Consider the following 22,757-nt stretch of genomic DNA (forward strand, 5'->3'; position numbering starts at 1 on the left):
AGCACAAGCCCTACTTGGGCCTCATGCTGAATCCTCCCCCCTCCCTCCACCCCCACCCCCCTGCCTTGAGATGTCACTAATTCCTCAGAGCTGCTCATTTCTCTCAGCTTGCCTTCTGTTCAGGTCCCACCCCACAGACCTCCCCTATTTTCCTATATCCCGAGGACCTCTTCAGTCAACAAGACAGTCAACTTAAAACCTCAAAGTGTTGGCAACTTTGGTAATATTATCCATCCACTCATCTTCTGGACAAGGGGACCAAGGTTCAGAGAGGGGATGTGACTTCCTGAGGTCAGTCCTAGTGTCAAAAATGGAACCAGAGCCAGGACTCCTCCAGACTCTTAATCCAGAACTCATCATTCTTGTCCTATGGGGTATGTCTGCTGCCCCCAGCCCTGAAACAGACCTCACCTGGGATGTGGTGGTTGCCTAGGCTGATACTTTCGGAAATTCTTTAGCACTTTGGGGCAATAACTAAGGGACACAGAGCATAGGGAAAGGAAGAAGCAGGTGGGAGAGCCATCCACAGGTGTTAAAATGCCAGAATGTTCATCACCCACAGCACCCTTCATCCAGCCACCACACCTTGTACAAAGCAGCAAGGACTGTCCCTCCCTTTGCCTACTCTCTGTCCAGGCTGCCTTTCGGTGACTCCTCCTCCTCTTTATTCTTCAGGCTGCTCTAGTGCTCACTTCAGCCTGTTTCCTGAGGTTTAGCATGGTGATGAAGCCGATCTGTGGAATGCACTCGGGGGCCCGCCCTCTATTGGAAAACCTCTGTTGAGTCAAACCTTAGACTCTAAGCGATAGAAACGGAAAACACAAACGAGGGACCGTCTCCTGTGGACAATCCTCTGAGTGCCTCTGCTCCTCCTGACCAAGCTGTCAACTCTCTCCTGGGAACTCAGAACAAGTAATGCACATCTTCTGTTCAGTGGCTTAGCTGCTCTCCAAATGACCCGAAAATATTTGAGATCCATTTGAAGGAGGAAAATTCCCAGAGAGAGGGCCCTTGTGAGCCCAGTAGTTACCTGCACAGGCCTTGCTGCCTGCTTTTCTCTTCTAAAGTAGGGAGGTTCTTGGGCGTGAGGAGAGCAACATGGACCAAGACCCCAGGCAGGACTAAGGCCCCAAATTCTGACTTTGGGAGACCCAGAATGAGCTGCTTGCCTGAAACTCAATCCCCTTCTCAGCTAAGACAGGTTTCCTCGGCCTGGACTCTCTTCAGCCCTTATCGTGGATTCACCTGGCTAGCCTGAGTTGCCTTCAGGACTTGGCTTACACATTGGCTTCTAGAAGCCATCACTAAAACGCACGTGCAGCTTGCAGGAGCCCTTTATAGGCAGCCACAGCGCCCTGTCCTTCCCCGTCATATGTGATCACTTTGTTGCCGGTTACCTCTCCCTCTAGGTAACTAGCTCTGGGAGGGAATTAGGGCAGGACCCATACTTCTTTTTCAGGGCTGCAGCCTTGAGGTTAGCACAGTGACTGGCACATTGCAGGAACTCAGTGAATATTTGTTAAATGACTGAATAAAAAGAATGGGACCATTCACATCATTTGGGTTCTGTAAAGGGGAGCAGAGGGAAGGACTGGAAGACATGGAGCAACCCTTACTCTTTGTTCTCTTTCGTTGGGTAAATCTACAGAACATTGCCAACCCTAAAAGCACCTCTTTTGTATTCAGAGCCTGTGCCATCTTGAAGAAGAGAACAGATCCATTTGTGTCTTTGTAACAGGTAAGGCATGTACAGGGTACACAATTTAAAAGATACAAAAGACCATACGGTGAACGTAAATCCACCCCCCACCCCAACTTCCCGGCTCCCCAAGTGACTCCTTCCCCCATCGACAAGGACTGCTACTGTCTCTGGATTAGAAATTTCTTTACAGACAGAAAAACTAAGGCAGTAACAAGGTTAAGAGGCACGTGTAGTAAGTTAATGAGAATTTTACAAGTCAGTATCTCAGGCAGGAAACGCACCCGGGGGGTCCCCACGCCGCCGCCACAGGCTGAGCCCGTCCTAAGGCAAAGCATGAGGTCGAGGACCCGGGCCACTGCGCGGGACGCCCACCGCCGCGGAAGGGTTAACGCCCCGGGCCCCGCCCGGGCCCCGCCCACCCCCGCCTCTTCCGGGCACAGAGGGCGGAGTGTACGTCACTTCCTGGAGACTGGCTGAATCCGGAAGTGATCCCTGAGGACCCAGTTTCGGCGGAGGACCCCGGTGGCAGGGCCAGGTTCGGGACCATGAGCTGGTGAGTGAGGCCCGGGCGGCAGAGCCGCTGGAGCCGTGGGCCCGCCATGCGTCTTGCCCGCGCCCGCCTGAGTCCCCTCGCCCGCGCTGCCCGCCCTGCCCGCGCGGACCCTCCGCCCTTGGTCGTTCGAGGGCCCTTGCTCCGGTGCTTTCCCGGAGGCTTCGTCTCTCGGCAGGACTCACCGGGAGATGGGGCGGGGGATTCCCTTGGCTTGGGATCCCGCGTCTGTTTCCTGACTCTTTCTGTTACATGGAACCGGGGCCCGTCTTCTCCCAGCTGCTTGGAGTGAGGAAGTTTCCTGTTTCCTCCTCTTGTAAATTCGTTGAGGTGGAGTAAAATGCCTTGTTTCTCCCGTAGCCCCAGAGCCGTGGCCCTCACTCTGGCAGCCTGGACCCAGTTCACTGATCAAAAACCCACTCGCTTTCAGATGACTAGTCTTTGCACCACTTAACAGTCTTCAACAGACAGAACTTGCTTCTCTTTTGAAAGGGTCTGGAATTGAAAACCCACACCCACACTCCCAGTGTGGGATTGAACTAGTTTTTAATCATTTACAGGGCCATTACCCACTCACTGCTTTCTCTTGAACATCAACGTAGGTAAGCTTAAACATTATGGGAACTAGCAGGCCATGAGAAAAGACGCTAAGGAGTCTCAGAGTAGTAGAGTTACAGCTCCAGAGTTAAAGGTACGTTGCTGTATGATGCCCATAGTAGATGAAGGCTCTCAGCAGAGACTTCATAATATTTAATGGTTGATTTGTTTTGTAAGACTCGGTTTGCCCAAAGGGCCTTACCTTCAGACCCAAAGGACCTGCATATCCACAACCCCCAACCTCAGGGGGCCCAGCTATAGTTTGCTTATATGGATACACTGACCCCCAGAGATGTACTAGATGAATCAAACTTCTTGGAATCCAAGGTCCATTAGCATAGGGAATGTGTTTGCCACTCTGTCCTCCTAGTCCAGCTTGTTTCTTTACACAAAGTCAAAGTATGAGAACTAGTCGTGAGTGAATGAAGATAGTAGAATAGCCTTCAGGAAGGCTCTCGCAGGCTCACATTTGACCATTAGTGGGAACTACGCTCTGGCCACAAGGAGCTAATGTCCGTCAGTGTTAAGGACAATTCTCTAATGTAAAATTTAGACCATTTCTGTCCCCTCTTCCCTCCTGCTTCTTAGACAAAGATTGATGGGCAAATGTCAGACAGTTGGTGCCAACACGTGAGGAAGCCCGGAGCGATGCCCTAATAAGCCCCGGCAGGAGCTGCTCCTTTTCCCTCCACCTTGGCTCCAGGAGGCCTATAGGGGGCTAGAGCCTTAAAGAGTTGACTTTCCCATCTTGTTATAACCTAGTTAGTGATGAGCAAAGTGATAATCCTTCAATTCCCTTTCCTAGAGGAATTACTTCCTTAAAGTGTAAGCCTGGATCCCCTGACCTTATGATATAGATGTCCTCTTGCCAGGCACATCTGGAATCTTTGGAATTATCTTGCTTAATTTTTCAAGGTAAAAACCAGGAAGTACAAATGCTTTGTATTGCTTAGGTTGGCATTTGCGATTTTAAAAAATCAGTCTTTTCTTCACAAATCAGAAGAAGAACAGAGCAGACACCAGGGTAAAAGATTCTCTTGGTGATCTGAAACATGCCGTTTCCACCTGTCTTGAAGAAGGCTTTTTTTCTGAAAAAGTAATAGCCTGTTTCCTAAGGCCTGTCAGGTTGCAGCAAATTGAAATTGACAGCTAACTCTTCAGCAAAAGCTGAGATTTTTATCCTGCAGAATTAATTTACTAGTACACGTGCAGCTTGGCATCTCCTTGGACTGAGGGTCAGAACCAAAAGGGTGGCTTTGTCCTTCAAAGCTGACATTCCTTTTTCTTCCTCTGTAGAGGGCCTCTACGTCATCTCTGACGTGGACCCTGACCCTGTCTCCCTGAAGGGGGAGCAGCACCGGCGCCTGGACGCACAATCACACTCAGTTCCTGGCTCAATGGCTGGCAAAGGGAGCGGGGCTGGGTCCTTCTGATTCGCTCCTGGAGTGGTTTTCCTGCTCCCAGAATGAATCCATCCATTCATCCGAGACTGGAATTCTCAGTGGGGGAAGAGACCAGAGTGACGTAGGGCCATCATAGGAGGCCGATGCTCAAGGTCAAGTTCACCAAGCACACGGGGTATGCTGGCCATCATTGAATAAAGCCTAGGGGCATGTAGCCCATGGTCCCCAGAGGGTAACCATTGTTCTGGGCTAGGCTGGGCTTTCAAAATGTCACAGTGAGAAATGTCCAATATTGATGCCCTTTGCACACTGTGGACTTTGCATGGAGAGTGAGAGGTCTTTGTTCCCTGCTTCCTCTGTGCATGCAGCCCGCCCACCCCCTGTTTGTTTAGTGGTACCTGCTGCCTTCCTGTACCATCGGCCCATCCATTCATCCACCAGCCACCCACGTGTCTTCTTAGCTGGTGGTCCAGTGGTGTGCCCTGCTAGCAAGAAGGCGTTTGATATTCACATCTCAGGTCACTGATCCACCGTTTGGGCCTAAGTCAAGCGCTTCCCTCTCCTCTCCTGCTTGTCTTCTTCTCTCTCTTCTTTTGTCTGTGTCTTTATTATTGTATGGAGGGAGAATTCAGTAGAATTAAGAATATAATCTGCTTTATCAATCTGGTTTATCTGTCTCCAGGGATTGTAGCCTTCTCTGGAACCACACACCTTGATGCTCTTATGCTTAAGTGACCAGGGAAAAGAAGGCCTGCAGGAAATCTTCCTCTACTAGGGGTCTGGAAGTTTGACTCAGAACAAAGGAAATTAGGGTCCGTGCAGAGAAATGTGGCTGGGAGTTAGAGGAGTGAGTTCGGGTTCTGGTTCCCTCCTTCACAGCATGGCCTAGGCAGGCATTCAGCCTTCCTCTGTCTTGTTTTCCCCACCTGTGACATGCAGTGGATAATCCCCGCTGATGCTGTGCCACCCAAGCCTGTTGTGAAACCCATGGAGACTGTGATTGTTTTCGGACTCTTCTGGGACTCTTCTCTGCCCCTTAAATATTGGAATCCATCCTCTCCCTGCCCCCATGTTCTCACCCTGTATGCCCTCCCCATCATCTTCAGGATAAAGGCCTGACTCTGGGCCACTGCTTATAAGGTCTTCCTGGACCTGGCTGTCCACCTTTACTCCTGTGTCTAAGGTTTCCCTGGCCTCTGGTGCCTCTGCCCCTCTGTATGCACTGTTCCTCTCCCTGAAATGCCCTTCCCTCCCGCCTCATCCGCCAGGCCGACATACCCAGAGTCCGGGTAGACTTCACCTCTTCTGAGGGTCTTCCCTCAGCAGCCCCCCACACCCTGCCAAGCCGAGTCGGGTGCCCCTCCTCTGACCCTCATTAGCATGTGTACTTGAACTGTTGGTCTACTTGTCAGTAACCCCGCTAGTCTGTTCATGACCGAGAAAGGGACTGTGTCTTGGTCATCACTGTATCCCTAGCAGTGTCCCCAGCAGTCGTACATGGTTATTGGATGTATGAACGAGCACTGTTTTTCCATTTCCTGACTTGCCTTAGCTCAGGAAAAATTTTCAGATAAAAACCGTGTGGAACCTATAAGCCACTTCCTGAAACAAAGAGCGTCTAAGAGTGCTGTCGTTAAATCGATGATGGAAGAAGTGGCTTCAGAGCCTCTCAGAGACTGTTCTCCCCTCCCCTCTTTCCCCGTCCCCAAACTATCCTCTCCCGTGCTGCATAGAGCGCTTGTAGTACTTCACATCCTTCCAAGGACCACAGATGTGTCCCTCTCCCGCACAGACTGCGTGGGGGCAGGACCTACACCTTCTTTAGCTTTGTGTGTGTCTACTGTTTGCACATAGTAGGTACCTCATCGGTAAATGTCAAATGAAGTGAGTGAAATATAAAAAAAGGAAGGTAAACTGCTGGGTGAGACCCAACCACGCATTCTGTTTCACACATGTTCGCAGTGGAGCCTCTTTTCCCTTTAGTGTGGCCCTTGCCGTCGTACATTTGTATAGTGCTCTTAACTTTTCAAGTTACTTTCCCCTCCATTATCTGATTTCGTCCTCAAATGTACCCTCGTACGCAGTGCAGGCCTTCTTACCTGCCTGTGACAGCTTCTCAGAACTCACTCACGGAATACCTGGCCGAGTTAGAGCTAAAATCTGCAGCTCCTGACTGTTCTCTATGCTTGAATGGAGACATTCAAAAAATGGAAGGCCAGGGGCACCTGGCTGGCTCAGTGGGAAGAGCACGTGACTCTTGATATGGGGGTCCTGAGTTCGAGCCCCCTGAGTTGGGTGTAGAGATTACTAAAAAAAAAAAATAATTAAAAAGAAAAGAAAAAAAAGGAAGACCGTTCTGATTGGGCCCCGAAGGAAGGTATTTGACTTTGCTGGCACGTGTGGCCACTACCAGGGTGGTAGTGAATTTCAAGGAGTTGCCAGTTCTCACACTTAACGCGATGGGGGAAGTCCCGTGTCGGCACACATCCAGGTGTTCTGGACCCTCTCAGCTTCTTACTCTGAGGCCTCTCTGCATCGGGCAACCTTCCCACTCATTTCTTTAGACAGGCCGGCCTCTCCCCAAGCTTTTTCCTCTTCTGTGGAGAGCATGGTCGTGCCGGATCCTTTGAGGAGCCTGTGTGATTCTGTAGTTGACGTAGCTTTGGGCACCGTCTTGCTTCAGCTGTTTGTAATGGGAGGGGAGGGGACGTTTTCCACATTCGGAAAGCGCCAAGTGTGTTGAATCCCACAGCTTCTTCGTCAAAGATGTTTTCTTCTGTGTTATACTCTTTATGTACATGTGTTGGGGTAACTTCAGAGTTGGCAGCTAAGCTATTAGAGTTCCTTCCCCTGAACCCGTTATTTCGGTGGCTAATCCATTAAGTAGGGCCCCTTTTGGCATGTCGCACCCAGATTGTGCTCCATGACTGTGTGTTGATTTAATGCTCCCTGACCATCTCTACTGTACAAGGGCCTGTGCTCCATGTTGGGGGACATTGAAAAGGCCGTAAGAACCAATGCCTGTCTCAGCCAGCGTATGGAAAGCTCCAGAGATTCACAGGCATGGCAGCTGATCACTAAATGTTGGTGTGGCATCGTCAGGAAAAACTTCCGCCGGAGGACGGGGTGTGAGCTGAACCCTGACTAGCAAGCATGCAGTGTTTCAGTGAGCAGTGGAGGGAGGGGTCCAGGGTAGGAGAGTGGCGTGGAAAAGGTGCGTGCTGACGGAATGCCTCAAGAGTATTCGGCGTGGTTGGTCAGGAGACCGGCTTGGCCTTAGCGACTAGGGCTTTGGGGGGAGGCTTGGTTGATGACGGCGGCACTGTAGTCAGGGCCATGTTGCCAGTGCTCGCAGTGCCTCACCAAAGAGCCGAAACTGAGCTTAGGCTTTTCCAAATGGAAGGGTTTTGAGCATGGAAGTGGCATGGGGAAATCAATGATTTCATCGGATTAGTTTGGCGGTGGTCTGTACGAGAGCTCAGAGAAGAGGAAGAATGGAGCCAGGGAGCTAACGTGGACAGTGGCTTCCAAAATTTTTTGACCACAACTTGCAGTCAGAAATGCCTTTGATATCGCAGCACGCCTACAGTTATACTTCAGATAAAAGCTTCACCTGGTATGTGTGATGCACTCGCTATTTTCTGTTATGTTCTATTTCATGTTGAAAAGAATGGTGTACTTCGTTGATCTCATGACTAATTTTGATAGGTTTACAGTGGGATGATGTGTAGCAGCTCACATGACTGATGCGGGACCCCAGTTAGAAAAACACTGATCTAGGAGTTAATTGCAGGAATTCAGGCTGCGAGCCAACACCTGTGACTCCAGCCAGCTCAGGATAGTGTTGTTGGTTGATTTGGTTTGCATGGTTTCCAGCCATGTGCTTTATAAGGACTTAATCCATAGACGGGAAAACGGTCATCACTTTATAGGAAGGAAAGCCCCAGCGGACAAAAGCCTATACCGAGATGCTGGTTTATTAGTAATCAGGGACAAGCAGATGACCCCAACAAGATGCCATCGCACAGCCATCCGTCTGGCAACAATTGTAAAGTTTGGCCACGCCAAGTATCTAAGGATGAGGAACAGTGGGAACTCGCACCCACTGGCATCCGAGGTGCAGGGTGGTATGGAGAGTGGTGATAGAAGTTGATACAGGCACTTCGGAGATTTGAACAGTACCTGTGGCGGTTGGAAAGGTTCGCACGGGCTCACGCAGAGAATCTCCTGCACTGGGGCCGAGGGAGGCCGTGGGGAGGGGAGTTGCTTCCTTGTCTGTAGACGTCCGGCCTCTACAATGTGGTATCCTTATATGAGGAAACGTGGAGTCACTAAAATGAGCGAAGTAGAGCTGTGTCTGTCAACATGGACCAGTCTCAGAAGCAAAATGCTGGACATAAAAAGTTAGTTTCAAGGTGATACATTCAATATCGTACATTCACATACAGTTCAGGCCTATAAAACAATACTGTGTTGTGCTTCCGGATTTAAACGTATGTAGTGAAAGTCTGGGAATAGTACCTACTAAATGCAGGGCAGTGGCTCCCCGCCAGGGTGAGGAGGAAAGAGAGAAGGAGATGGAACCGGGCTGTAGCCCTCGGGGGGCTTCGGCAGTGTCCCGGGGCTGCATCGCTTTAGAGTAAGGTCTGAGGCAAGTGTGGCTCTGTGTTAGAACCTGATAGTGTTAGGTGAGCGCATGAGTATTTATTCTCTGTAATGTTCTGAATGTTTCCAATAATTGATCATAGTTTCTCTTAACTTTTGTCATGCCTGGCCTGACTGGCATCGCGGCTAGGGCTGACCTCACTGTTCATAGCAAGAGAATTACTGCCTCCCACGGCCAGTAGGTGAGGGTGGCCTGGGGAGGTAGGCCTAGAAGTGAGTTTCCATCTCAGCCCTCCTCCTCCTCCGTCCTGCTTTCAGACCTTCAGCAGAGGAGGGAAAAGGTCGAGTGAAAGCTCTTTGTAGGATTCCTGGTTAGTTAGAGACAAAAGTGAAAATGAGATTAGAGACGGTGCCGCAGAAGCTAAACAGCTGGTCTGGTGCTTCTCAGAGTCTGTCGGTGTCTGAGCCGCGGTTCACCCATCAGACTGGAAAGCAGGCACTGGAGGCTTCTCTCTGGCTTGTTGAGTGAGCAGGGTAAGCCTTTCACCTCAGAATGCCTTCTGTTTTCCTTTTATAAAATGGGGAAACCCATTTTCTAAGGAGCTACAGAACAAACAAACAGACTACCTCCCCGAATTGCCTGCCTTCCCCTCGTTTCTTGACTTTAGATGCTCCCTCAGCCTCCAGACTTCTGTCACAAATCCTCTTGCTACTCGGGAGGAAGTCCCCCTTCACTGTAGACAAATGGGTTAACTTGGGCCCGGCAGTGACGGCAGTGACGCGCTATCCTGCAGGACTGCTGCTTGCCCCCAAAGCTGCAGAAATCACATCAGCCTTCCTAACCGTGCTTACCTCTGTGTAACCGTGTGCGAGCCACCCCCTCGGGCCTCACTTCGTTCATCGTCATCAAAATAGCACCACCGCTATCTTTACAGCAAATACTTAGAGGCTGCTGACTGTATGTCAGGAACTATTTTAGGAACGAAACTCATTTGGCCCTCCCAGCGACCCTACATGGTACGTATGTTATTGCCTGATTCTGTAGACAAGGAAACTGAGAGACCGGAGGTTAGGTAACTTGTCCCAAGCCTCCCAGCCGGCAGTTGGCAGAGGGAGGAATTCGGCTCCAGAGTCTGCCCCCCGACTCGGCGCACTGTGTCCAGCGAGGACTACAGGAGCGGACCGCTTTCAGTGCACTGGTGTGTCCCAGGCGCCCAGCGCCAACCAGTGATAGGAAATGCTCAATAAATGGTCACTCGAATTGGAGGATTGCTAAGATCTCACGTTCTGTGAGAGCTCCCTGAACATTCTGTGATTCATTCTGTCTCAACTTCTCAGAGGTCAGCCTGGGGAGCAGTGGGGAAGGGAGGGATCACAGCTGAGCTGGGGGATTGTTCTAGTCCAGGTGACGAATCAGCCAAGTCACAGAGTCATGCCTTTTATTTTTAAACACACACATACCTCCTCGGACCGGTGGCAAGTCAGGGTAGTATTGTGTGTGCTCTGGTTTTAGATCTGGCTGATTTAGGGGAAGGACTGACGGGGGCAGGGGGAGTGGAGAGGCTGTGGTCAGAGGTGCTGGCAGTGGCCGTTTTACAGCTTGGTCCATTTCCCCTTCTGATGGGGTCTGTCCTGTCCTGCCCTTGCTCGGCTGAACTCTCCGTGGCCGGGTGGCCGTGTGGCCGTGTGGCCAGCTGGCCCTGCAGAGAGGATGACCTCCAGCAAGCAGCTGCTCTGCCGGAGCCAGCTGCCTCTCCGTAAGCCCTGCCCTGGCCCCAGCCCTCGGTTTCCCCTCCGAGCGTCAAGGTGGTGGTAGCCTTAGTGGGGCCGCAGACCAGAGAAGGCAGTGACCCAAGGATAGGGTGACAGAAGGATGGGGGGAGGAGGGGCTTGTCCCTCCAGCCTGCAGAAGCTGCTGCCTTTCGCCCACCTTCCTGCTCTTGCCGAGACAGTGACTCAGGCCCAGACCACTCCCCGGGGAGCCAGGATTTCAGCCACTATCAACTGCCGCCTACTCTTTGCTCAGCCCTCCCTTCGTTCTCACCTCCCTCACCTCCTCCCTCCCCCCAAAACTGTGATCCATCAGAAAGATGTAGGGTGGGGTAGACTGAATCATTTCAGGGCTCTTTCCACCCCCAAGCCAGGCCTAGGCTCATTCAGATTCAGTAGAAATTATTTCCAGAGGCCAAGGTGAAGACCAGGGAGGAATGTGTAGGTTTCAGCGTCTTTCTGCTCTTCTTTGTAATGGAAGCAGAGGACTTTCCAAAGAAGGCGGGGCTCGAGGAATCTGCTGGGGTGACCAGGGGATCCCCACCCAACTGCCATCTGGGCCTGCCTCTTGTGCCTCTGCAGTAGAGGGGGTGGGGAAACAAAAGATTGAGAAACCTAGCAAATTGAAAATGCAAAAGAGCTGTTTTTGTAAATAGACATTACACAAGAGCAGGAGTTTTTTTGGAAAGGTTTTACAGAGACAGACAGAATTAGCCAACTGGCATCATGCTGCTAATAGAGATATTTACTGTTTGAAAAAGTATATTTGTAGCTTTGGAGAACATCCTGTTGACTTTTCTTTATTGTGAAAGTGAATTTTCCCCCCTTTCCCTCTGTACACATAGAACTTTTTTCTTTTTTGAGGTGGGGCACTTTGGAGGTTGCAGAAGAGTAGGCTTGAGAGAATTGTTTTCTCCGTTTTGTTGCTGAGACCAAAATATCCCTTCTCCTGCCCTTGGTGCTCATATTTACAGATTGGCAAGTAGAACCAACTAAGGAATCCTAGTCCGGAGGCCGGGAGCTCCGAGCCCTCTTGATTTCTTCCAGAGCAGAGAGATTCTGTGGGGAGCAAGCCCTGTCTTCTGTCCGGACCTCTGCGTACCCACCGACACCAAGGGAAGAACCCCGGGGAGAGCGTGAGGAGGAGGGGGACCGAGGTCCTGAGGCCCAGTGAGCCTCTCCTGGTCCCGGAGCCTGCCCCCCTCGGCACCACCACCCCCGCTGGGCCAGGGCGCCGCTGCTCTCAGAGATGCAGCAGTGCTGTTGCTCTTGCCGCCTGCTCCGGAGCAGCTGTTCTCCCGAGGAAGTCCCTGCGTCCCAGCAGGGTTCTAGAACCACAGGGAGGAGATCAGGGAGGCCGTGAGGAGAAGAAGCAGAAGAGCAGCTTGAAGCATCGTCCTTCTGCTCTGTCTTCTCGCTGTCCCCTGGCCACCTTTCAGCGCTTCGGGGGCAGAGAATCCGTTCTTCCCTCAGGGTACCTGCCCCAGTTTTCAGGCTATTTCTCCGGCAGAAGGGAGCATAGCTGCCATTTGGCAGCCTTGGAATAAACCCAGGAGACTCTTCTCCCATCATATTTCCTCCTAAGCTCTTCAAATTATTAGTTTTGGGGGACACCTGGGTGGCTCAGTCAGTTAAAGGACTGACTCTTGATTTGGGCTCAGGTCATGATCTCAGGGTCATGAGAATGAGCCCCGAGTTGGGCTCTGTGCTCAGCGGGAAGTCTGCTAGAGACTCTCCCTTTCCCTTTGCCCCTCTGCCCCTGCTTACGGGCACTCTGTCTCTCAAATAAATAAAATAAATCTTTAAAAGGAAATAAAATAGTTTTCCCACAACCCGTGTTCGGATACCGTGTCCAGCCAGGCTTTATTGCCAGTGCCAAAGGGCAGCTCCATTTTCGCCGTCTGCACCAAGTGGACTTTCCCCTGACCCCAGCGGCTGCTGCTTGTGGCTGGAGAGACCCTTTTTAGCTTTGATTTAATCAGATAAGGATTGGGAGGCCGAAGACAATGATCTTACCTTTCTTTGTTGTTTATAAAGCCTTATCTGAGAGTAACTTGTTTTAAGAACCTTAAGTGAGAGTCTGGTGTTACACAAGGCCCTTGGGGCATCATACTGGTTTACTCCTTTATTTAGCCACTTACCCAGTGCTTACTGTGTGCATCAGACTGGGCTATAAGCTCCCTGAGATCACAGAATGAGTCAGTCTCATTCATCCTGATAGCCCTAGAACCTAGAGTAGTTCTAGGTATAAAGGAGGTCCTCAGTAAATATTTACTGAATATTCATTCAGTGAAAGGTTGAAAGTAGCAGTGTACCTAGTACAGTACTCGCAGGCATTGCAAAGAAGCCTAACATTCAGTCCCTGCACTGGAGGGCTCACGTGTCATAATCAGAAAGCAAGATTACACGTAGCGAAGTTGGTTAGCCTGAGCCTTGACCGAGCAGAATGTACAGTGGATCACGGCGCTGGGGCTGAGAGAGCAAACCGGTCATCTGAATGTGTGCTGAGATGACTCTGTGCCAGAACTCAAAGACCCAATCTTTGGATCTTTTAGGAAACTAAGAACAAAAAGATATTTCCTTACTAATTGGAGGTTTTCTGGCTGAAACCAGTAGCCTTTTTCATATTTAATGGTGAAAGATCAGCCTTGAAGCATTCTTAGTAAATTCAGAAACGTTTTTCTACAATTTCTGGCCAATGCTATACACAAGACAAGAAGTGGATACAAAATATTGGGACAGAAAAGAAGTTTTGTCATTATTTTCAAGTCTATTTGGAAAACCTAGTTTTTTTTTTTTCCCCTAGCTGAATTTCTCAGGCTATCTAGGATAAGTATGTAGGTGTGATGACTGGTTTCAGGGTAAATATTTAATATTCAGTAGCTTTCCTGTGTACCAGGACAATTAGGTGAAAAGAGAATTCCATTTGCAGTATAACCAAGTGGAATTGATTCCAGTGTAGGGCACGTGTACAGCTAAAAATGTCACGTGTAAGTGTTCCTTTGAGATCTTGATATACAACAAAATAAAAGTAGAGGACCTATATGAAAAAGCTCATAAGACTAAAGCACATGATAAAAAGACTTGAGTGAATGGTAAGACATATTATGGTGCCGAATGAGCAAATCCATTTGTAAAAATGTAGGATCTCAAAAGCTAATCTATAAATGTAATGCATTTTCAGTAATAAGTATCCCGATTTTGTCGGGGGGAGGGGTATATAGCATATGACTTTGAAGTTTATCTTAAATATTAAGACAAATTAAAATAGCCAATTACCTGAAATGAAATGTAATGAGAAGGGTTCTGTTTGGATAGATAATAAGAATTGTTATAAATGTAAATAATTAAATCCGTGTTATTGGCAAAAGAGTAGCCAGGTCTGTGGTATGGAATGGAAGTATTTCACACTAATGAACTGATTTCTCAAAGGTGATTTGTTTTTTAAATTACATTAAAACACCTGCCTAACCATACACTCAAACTCTAAATGGACTAAGGATTTAAATATCCTATGGAAATGCAAGGGACACAGATAGCCAAAACAATCTTGGCAAAGTTGGAGGGCTCAACACTTCTCAGTCTCAAAACTTACAACAAAGGTTCCAGTAATTAGGACATTGTAGTATTAGCATAAAGATAGACATATAGATCAGTGGAATCAAATCAAGAGTCCTGAAATAAGGCGTTACATTTATGGTCAGTTGATTTTTTTTTTTTTTTAATAAGTATGCCAAGACAGTTCAACAAGGAAGGAATAATCTTCGGCAACGCCAGAATAACGGGATATCCACATGTGAAAGAATGAAGTAGGACCCTTACCTCACGCTATACACAAAAATTAACTCAAAATGGATCAAAGCCCTAAATGTAAAAGCTAAAACTATAAAATCCTAAGAAGAAAACATAGGGGTGAGTCTTCATGATCTTGAATTTGGCAAAGAATTCTTAGACGTGATACCAAAAAACACAAACAACAAAAGAAAAAGTAATTAGACTTCTTCAAAACCTAAAAGTTTTGTGCTTCAAAGGACACCATTAAAAGTGAAAAAAACAATTCACAAATGAGAGAAAATATTTGCAAATCATATATCTGACTGGGAATTTGTACCCTGAATAGGTCAAGAACTCTTACAACTCAACAATAAAAAAAGACAACCCATTTTTAAAACGAAGTATTTGAATAGATATTTCTCCAAAGAAGACGTACAAATGACTGATAAGCACATGAAAAGATGTTCAACATCATTACTCATTAGAAACATGTCAATCAAACCATGATGAAATAACCCTCATACCCACTGGAATGGCTAAAATAAAAAAGACAATGACAAGTGTTGGTGAGGATGTGGAGAAATTGGAACCCTCATGCACTGCTGGTGATTGTAAAATGGCACGGGCACTTTGGAAAAGTCTGGCAGCTCCTCAGGAGTGTAAGCATAGGCTTAACCATATGGCCTTGCAGTTTCACTCCTAGGTGTATACCCAAGAGAAATGAAAACGTATGTCCCTACAAACACATGTGCCTGAGTGTTCATAGCGACAGCATTCCTAATGGCCAAAAAGTAGAAACATCACCCAGTGAGTAAATTAAGTGGAAAGTGGGTGTGTGGGTAAAGATGGTATATCCCTGCAATCGAATATTATTCGGTGATAAAAGAGGAATGATGTCCTGATATGTGCCACAATGTGGATGATCCTTGAAAACATTTTGCTAAGTGAAAGAAGCCAACACAAAAGGCTACTTATTACATAATTCCTTTTATATGAAATGTCCATCCTAGGCAAGTCCATAAACACAGTAGATTAATGGTTTGCCAGGGGGCTGGAGGGAGGGGAGAAATGGGGGGTGATTGCTAACAGATACGGGGTTTCTTTCAGAGTGGTGAAAATGCTCTGAACTTAGATTGTGGTGATGGTTACACAACTCTCTGAATGTACTAAAAACACCCAAATTGTACACTGGATGAATGTTATGTGAATTATATCTCAATAAAGCTGTTATTTAGAACTTAATAAATCAGCTTCCAAGTAAAGGTGACAAGTTGAATACATACATCTAATTTATCTCCCTCACAAATCCCACAAAAAGCACAGTGAAGTGATTCTGTTTTTAAGGCACAGATCTACAAATTCAGGGAGAATAGAGATATCGACCACATTTGGGAATCAGAATGCAGTTACATGCAGTAACTGTCTAAGTTCCAAGAAAGCCAAATCCTAAACTGGCATTTAGGAAAACCAAGAGCCATCGCAACTTACATTATGGAATCCTCAAAAGTTCAGGAATTGGGGGCAGTAGGTACTTCTAGAAGTGGGGTGAAGCCAAGCGCTCCCATCAGAAGGACTGGTTGAAAGCTGTTTCTGAGTAAGTTTAGAACCCTGCCATCTCCTCCCCAACCCCAGTGTCCCTGGGAGACTGCCCTGCCTCACCCCAGCGGAAGAATGAAGGGGCCCCACCCGTTGGAGAGTATGAAACAGGAAGTTCCTATACTAGGCACACAAAGGTGGATTTACTGTGTGAAAACTATTTAATAAAGTTTAAGCCTCAGGGCCCCTGGCTTGCATGGACCTCGTCCAAGGCCCCAGAAGGAACCTTAGCTGTGTGTTCGTATGATCCTGTGTTTTTGTAAACATCAAAAATGTATTTATACTGCGCTCAGTTAAGAAAACCTCTGCCTTCATGTCCTCCTTTTTCTGCTTTATATTACCCCTCACGTCAGGCGGCTTTGGAGTAGCAAAGACCTTTTTTGGGATTCTACTGGAGGATTGAATTGGGAGTATGCTGTTTTAGCTGCAGTTTGCAGACATTTTTTGAAAACTTTGATAAAACCACAAGAAATTGCAGATTCCTGAGTTGCAGATATACAAAGGGTACCTTTTTTGGTCCTCTTTAAACGCACTTAAAAACTAAGGGAAAGGGGCGCCTGGCTGGCTCAGTCAGTAGAACATGCAACTTGATCTCGGGGTTGTGAGTTCAAGCCCCACGTTGGGCATAGAGCCTACTTAAAAAAAAAGTTGTACGCCTTGAACTTTCACAATGTTATGTACATCTGTTGTATCTCAGTAGAGCTGGAAAACATTTTTAAAAGGAAGAAAAAAAGCTAAGGGAAAAATTGGGTCAAAAATCACGGAACACAAAACAAAAGTGACAAAGGCGAGCAATTAAACCAATAGGTATTCTGAAATCAAAGTACAACAAAACATTTTCAAATTGTACTAAAAGCTAGTAATTCATTACGAGAACGAGGTCAGTCTTAAATAGGAGCGATGATTGATAATCTAGTTAATAAAGAGGAGGAGCAAATCATATGAACACAGTGATAAAACATTTAAATTTCTTAACGCGAAAGATAACGAAGATGACAAAACTCATGATGTGCCCTCCTCCAGGGACATCAGTGACAAGCCGGTTACCTGCATTAATTCAGAGAGTGGTTAAGATTAGTCATCAAACAAGAAAACCTGAAATGTGTCCTGAAATCTTACAGTTTATTTATGAAAGAAACATGAAATCTTCCTAAATTTTACAGCAGTCCTAAATTTGTATTATATTTATATATTGCTGGTAAGCTGAAAAAAAGCTTTTCTAAGCTGTCGGTAATAGAAAACAAATTTCAGTCAACCATACTAGAGGAAAGGCTGAATTACCTTTCTTTTCTCTCTAAGAAAATGCTGTTACCCACTCTGTGTCACATGAAGAGGCAATCATAGACTACGCAGCCAAAAACTGTAGGGAAATGAATACAGAGGTGTGTCAGGCGGATGATTAATAAAAATATTAGGTTATTCTTGATTTTCTGATGTTCGTGTTGTCATCTTTTATAACTTGTAATTTGTTATGTTCTTTTCTCTGTCTAAATAAACACTTTCATGCCTATTTTTATATTGGGGTTTTTTAAAACAAAATTTTAAAGATTTTATTTTTAAGTAATCTCTACACCCAACATGGGGCTCGAACTCACAACCCTGAGATCAAGAGTTGCATGTTCCACCGGCTGAGCCGGCCAGGCACCCTATCCTGTTCTTATATTTGTAAATTTGCATTCTTTTTCTTTATAAGGGCAAAATCATATAAGCTGAAGGCCCACAAAACTCAGATCCACTGTAAACCCAGTTGAGGGCAGGACTGCCATCTTGAAGGCAGGAGGATGAAGTGAAGGAATACGCGGGGAGTGCTGAGACAACCCTTCCACTCCCCCATGGCACCTGCAGGACACACACACACACGTACACGTACATGTGCGCGCGTGACTACTTCTACTCACCGAGCCCGCAGAACACGCCTGTGACAAGACAGCAGAGGAATCTTCTCTGCCCAGAGAAGTAAAGAATAATAGATACCGACGTCAGGGGCTCCCTACGAAACTGCTCAGCCAGGCCACTCTACACTGTAGACAGACCTCATCAGAGCACTCACGGCTTCTAATCAGCTGTTTTGTCTCCTGTCACGCATGTGAGCAGACACCCAAGAATTAACCACACCCCGAGGGGAGTGTTGAGTATTTTTGAAAATGGAGACAAAAGCAGAAGACACCTTGAGGGGAAACTGAGATTCCAGGAAGAAGAAACATTTTCCTAAGCTATCATTAAGGTCTTTAGAGAGAGAAGGCATCCGTGAAATAAAAAACAGGATACCATAAAAAAATAAAAATAAATTTGAAAAACAAAACAGGACATCCTGAAAATTAAAAAGAGCTCTCGGGAATTAAAAATATGATAGCAAAAATGGAGGCGCCTGGCTGCCTTGGTCCAGAGAGTGTGCGACTCTTGATCTCGGGGTCGTGATTTCGAGCCCCACGTTGGGTGTAGAGATGACTTACATAAATGAAAAAATAAAAACTTCAAAAAATATGCAATAGCGGAAATGGAAAACTTGACAAGGTAAGGAAATGTTGAAAAATAGAAATTGGAGAAGCAACCAAGGAGAGTCAGCATTGGAATTACAAGAATTTCAGAAATACGAGGCAGAGAAAATGGGGGGAAGAAACCAACCACAACCACATTTTTTTAAATCCCAGAACAAAAGATTATAAATTGCCAGACTGAAAGAGTTTGGCGTGTACCCCAGCATAATGAGTGAAGTTGGACCCACAGGGTACATCATTGTGACATTTCACACCACCGGGGACAAACGTGATCCAATAAGCTTGCGTGAAGATGTAGGTCACCTACAAAGGACAGAAATCAGCATGCTTTCGACTTCACCACCACAGTAGTACTGGGAAAGGAGAAGCTGGCCAAGCAATGCCTTTGAGATTCTGAAAGAAATGCAGTCCAGCCCACATTCTATACCCAGTCAAACTGACTGGTGTGAGGCAGAGTAAAAAACGTTTTGGTTATGCAAAGTCTCAAAGTATCTCGCACACACTTTTACTCCTCCCAAATGTGGAGTAAACCAACAAAGAGGAAGACACGGATTCCAGGTGTCAGAATTCCTGGGAGAGGCAAAAGGAATCTGAGCAAGGAGAGAGAAGGGGAGAGCCTGGGCGGCCAGCTATGCCCCAGGGGCCGAGCTGCTCAGAGGCTGCCGCGCTCACTGCTTCCAGAAGTGAACCCCGATACGAATAAATGTATTGACAGTGGATTCTGACAGCGGAGAAATAGTGAAGGATAAATGCTCAGAAAATTCAGCACATGAAAGAAAAAGGACAATCTCAGGGAAAGCAGAAACGTGCAGTGTTACTAGGTCTGTACTGCTGTGTAACAAATTACCCCACAGCCCGCGTGTCTCAAAACAACAGTACCAGTTTCTGCAGGTCAGGAATTTGGGAGTGGCTTAGCTGGGGGCCTGGCTCAGAACGCTGCAGTCTTCTGAAGGTTTGGCTGAGGTGGAAAAATCTGTTGGCCGCTGCCACATTTGGAAGGAAAAGAAATCACATTATTCTCCTAATAGTTGACTTAGTATTGATCTAACGAAATCACATAACCGTATCCAGAAGAGGAGATGCAAATGTGCCTTTGTGTCATGGGGTGGAGGCCTGGAAAAGGTTGGTTGGTTTCTTAAATCTCCCCTTCCAAAACAAAAAGGAGCTAGTGCCTAAAACCTAACAAGAGATAGCAGCAGAAGCATTTTTATTTAGAGATGGAAAGGCAGATGCCACTCAAACCGTCGGAGTCAAAAGCGCTTGTCTTGGGCAAGTGAGGCGAGGGCGGGGGAGGGCGGCCAGAACCTAACGTCTCACTTAACAAACCTTGTTGTCCCATTAAACTATGCCCACGTAGAACTCTGATGAAAGCAAACTCAGATGAAGAAGAGGAAACGATTTGGTAGACTTGACTTCATACTGATCAGAAGCTTCTGTACATTAAACACACACGTACAAAAGGGAAAGGCAAACACTAAGCCAGAAAAAAATCCTGATAAACAGGCCAAAGGGCTAGTGGTAAAATGTAAAAAAAAAAAAAGTAAACTGTCTCAATCTCCCTCTAGGGCAATTTGGCAAATGTATCAAAGTCTTGGACATGTGCATATCCTTTGACCCAGCAATTCCAGCTCTTAAGAATTTATCCTATATGACTAATCCTTGATGTACACAAAGATTTCGCTCTTAAGAGTTTTTTATAATCGAAGAAAAATCTGAAACAGTTGAAATGACCACCAGGAAGTGATGTGGGGCACAAAAATAAAATGGTGAATGAAATGCTAGGTAGCTCTTACAGGTCAGTCTGATGACAGCCACATACTGGCATAGAAAAGCCTTCATGATCTGTTTCCTTTGTTCTTTAAAAGTTAGGTAAATATGCATATGTACCCATGTCCATGTGTGTACACACGGATTCAGGGTGTTACTGTTTATTTTTCTGTGTCTGTGTGTCCTTTGTGTTTTCCGTGTTTCCCAAGTGTTTGACACTGATCGGGTGTTATTTTTGTAGTCAAGGAAAAAACAAGGGATTTTTTTTTTTTTAGTTTATTTGAAAAATATGGAAAGTGCAAAGAAGAAAACAGTAATCACACTCACACCACCCCAAATTAACCACTACTAACATTTGGCATATTTGCTTCAGGTTTTTTTTTTTTTCTGCAAACTTTTAAAATATAATTAACACCAAAACATTAGCCTTGGTTATCTTTAGATATGAGACTGTGAGCTGCGTTTCGGGTTTTTTTCCTTCTTTTCCTTCCCTTTCTCTCTCTCTCTCTCTCCCTCTCTCTCTCTCTCTCTCTCTCTGTCTCACGCTCTCCCCCTCTCCCCTTCTCTCCCTCCTTTCCTCCCTCTCATACTTTTCTGTATTTCCCACGTTTTCTCTGATGATTATATTTTACTTTTTAAAGGAATAAACTTCAATTAACTATAAAAGGTAGACTATTTTTAAATGCCAAATAAAGTCTTAGACATTTAGAAGGAGGCAAGCAAGGTTTTGGACTTGAGAACAGCTTTGGATGCAGCTGGGAGAAGGGAAGGCATCCCATATGGGTGAGGTGGCCATATGTCCCAGTTGCCCTGGACAGTCCGAGTCTTGTACCTGTTGTCCTGATGACATTATTGATGACATTTTGCACTCAGTGGTACACGTAACCTGTCATTTGTGCAGAAGGAGCCAGGTCAGACCAGCCTCTTTCCTCCCAATAACGCTGCTCTCTTCATTTCTTGTGTTTCCGGTCTTTTAAAAAAATTAAGGAGCCCATTTGAAATTCCCTAGTATGTTAAGATTAGGTATTTTGATCAGATGATTTTTCTTAGTTCCTTCGAATAAATATAACAAATTCATGTGAAAGAGCAGTAAACCCTGAGGAGCAGAGAAAGAAGTTCAGTTGTGAACCAGCAGCATGACCCTGGGCTAGTCACTGAACTCTGCAGATTGGCTCTCCCATCTACAAAATGAGAGAGTTGAACTGGAACAATTTCTATGGTAACTTGCAGTTCTAAAAATACTGTGATTCCAAATTAAGATTTAGAGAGGCTGTGGCACCACAAGTAATAGCATCGAAGTTCCTGATTTCTTCGTAGCTTGTCTGTAGTACTAGACTCCAAGTTAGCATCGTTTCAAAGACCACTCTGAGAATTCTGGAGAATTCTCATCCGGCTCCCATGTTCCTGCAACAAAGATTCAGTTTAGAATTCAAGCTTGAGCCGGGCTGAAGGGACCCTCTAGTCCATCTCCTTTGTTTTAGTGTTTAAGAAACAGAGCTGCAGAGAGCTCGGGGTTTGTCCGCATCACAAAACTAGTCAGAGGCGAGAGCAGCTTTCTGATTTCCGGGCTAGAGCTAGTTACACAGCAATATGCTTCGCAGAACAGAGTCCGTCTTTTCTCAGTGCCGCCAGGACCTCATTTGCACTGTCACCAAAATGGTCCTTGAGGGCAGCTGTTCGCTGTCCAAAACCATCGTGTCAATCAACGCCAATCCCTAATTTTGGGAAGAGTAACTGGGGGCAAGAGGAGGGGACTCCAGAGCTCGGCCCCTCTAACCTCTGTTCTTTAGATCTGAAGAAGGGAAAGAGCAGTTCTTTTCTCTCCTCAGTTCCAGAGCTTACCTTTCCCTCCGCTAATTATATAGCCATTGATTATTTGTTTACAGAAGCCACGTGAGTCAGCCAGCCCCCAAAGGGTTAACGCTCCCAAATTACCGGGCTGGGTTAACAATAAACAGGATGTCCTCCAGAAATTAAATTTAAACCACTGTGACTCAGGCTGGCCCATCCTCTCAACCGGATCGTTGTCTGGGGTTATTATCGGTGGTTAATTATACCATTGGGTTTAGCAACAGTGTTGGTCAGTTTGGGCCAAGAGAAAGCAGGCTTGGGCAGAAGGGGGTGCGGAGGGAAGGGGCCAGTGGATGGATGGGTGCGGCTGGCTGTGGAAGCGGGAGGTTTGAACTGGAGGGGCTCCAGGCGTCCTGAGCACCGAAAGGAGTGGGAGTAGGAGTGGCATTGTCTCCTCAGAGCTCTCCTGCTGTTGCCCTGTCCCCTGAGCTGATTCCAGGGGTGCTTAACTCACTGTTAGCTCAGGGGCTTCGGGGGGCCTCCGTTTCTCCAGCACTTGGCACTCGCTGTGTTTGCTTCTGGCCTGTCCGCGCTTCTCAGACGTGTAGAATCAGAATTCTCAGCGCCTCGAGGCAGCGCCTGAATTATCCAGGTTAACCCTGTCCTTTCGCACGGTAGGAAATGCATCCCAGGGCCATCTTTAC

At 46.8% G+C, this 22,757-nt stretch overlaps 1 protein-coding gene and 2 long non-coding RNA genes across 5 annotated transcripts in view; 2 read left to right on the plus strand and 1 right to left on the minus strand.

The window, feature by feature from the left end:
* The first annotated feature begins 2,153 nt into the window (after window positions 1-2,153).
* Window positions 2,154-22,757, plus strand: part of BIN3 (bridging integrator 3) — a 42,007-nt gene continuing 21,403 nt past the window's right edge. The window contains exon 1 of one of the 3 annotated variants that reach the window (XM_026519009.4): window positions 2,154-2,255. In XM_026519009.4, coding sequence (XP_026374794.1) covers window positions 2,248-2,255 — 8 coding nt within the window. In that variant the 5' untranslated portion in view covers window positions 2,154-2,247. The remainder of the gene's footprint in view (window positions 2,256-22,757) is intronic. The other 2 variants (XM_057310212.1, XM_057310209.1) reach the window with 2 other exon arrangements.
* Window positions 8,499-19,955, plus strand: LOC130543367 (uncharacterized). The gene is made up of 2 exons (XR_008958688.1): window positions 8,499-10,614; window positions 11,602-19,955. It is a non-coding gene; the product is annotated as an uncharacterized LOC130543367 (long non-coding RNA).
* On the minus strand, window positions 20,755-22,712 carry LOC130543368 (uncharacterized). The gene is made up of 2 exons (XR_008958689.1): window positions 22,568-22,712; window positions 20,755-21,666 (listed from the first exon to the last, which is right to left on the minus strand). It is a non-coding gene; the product is annotated as an uncharacterized LOC130543368 (long non-coding RNA).

Source organism: Ursus arctos, unplaced genomic scaffold (assembly GCF_023065955.2).
Source record: "Ursus arctos isolate Adak ecotype North America unplaced genomic scaffold, UrsArc2.0 scaffold_11, whole genome shotgun sequence".
Taxonomy (NCBI): domain Eukaryota; kingdom Metazoa; phylum Chordata; class Mammalia; order Carnivora; family Ursidae; genus Ursus; species Ursus arctos.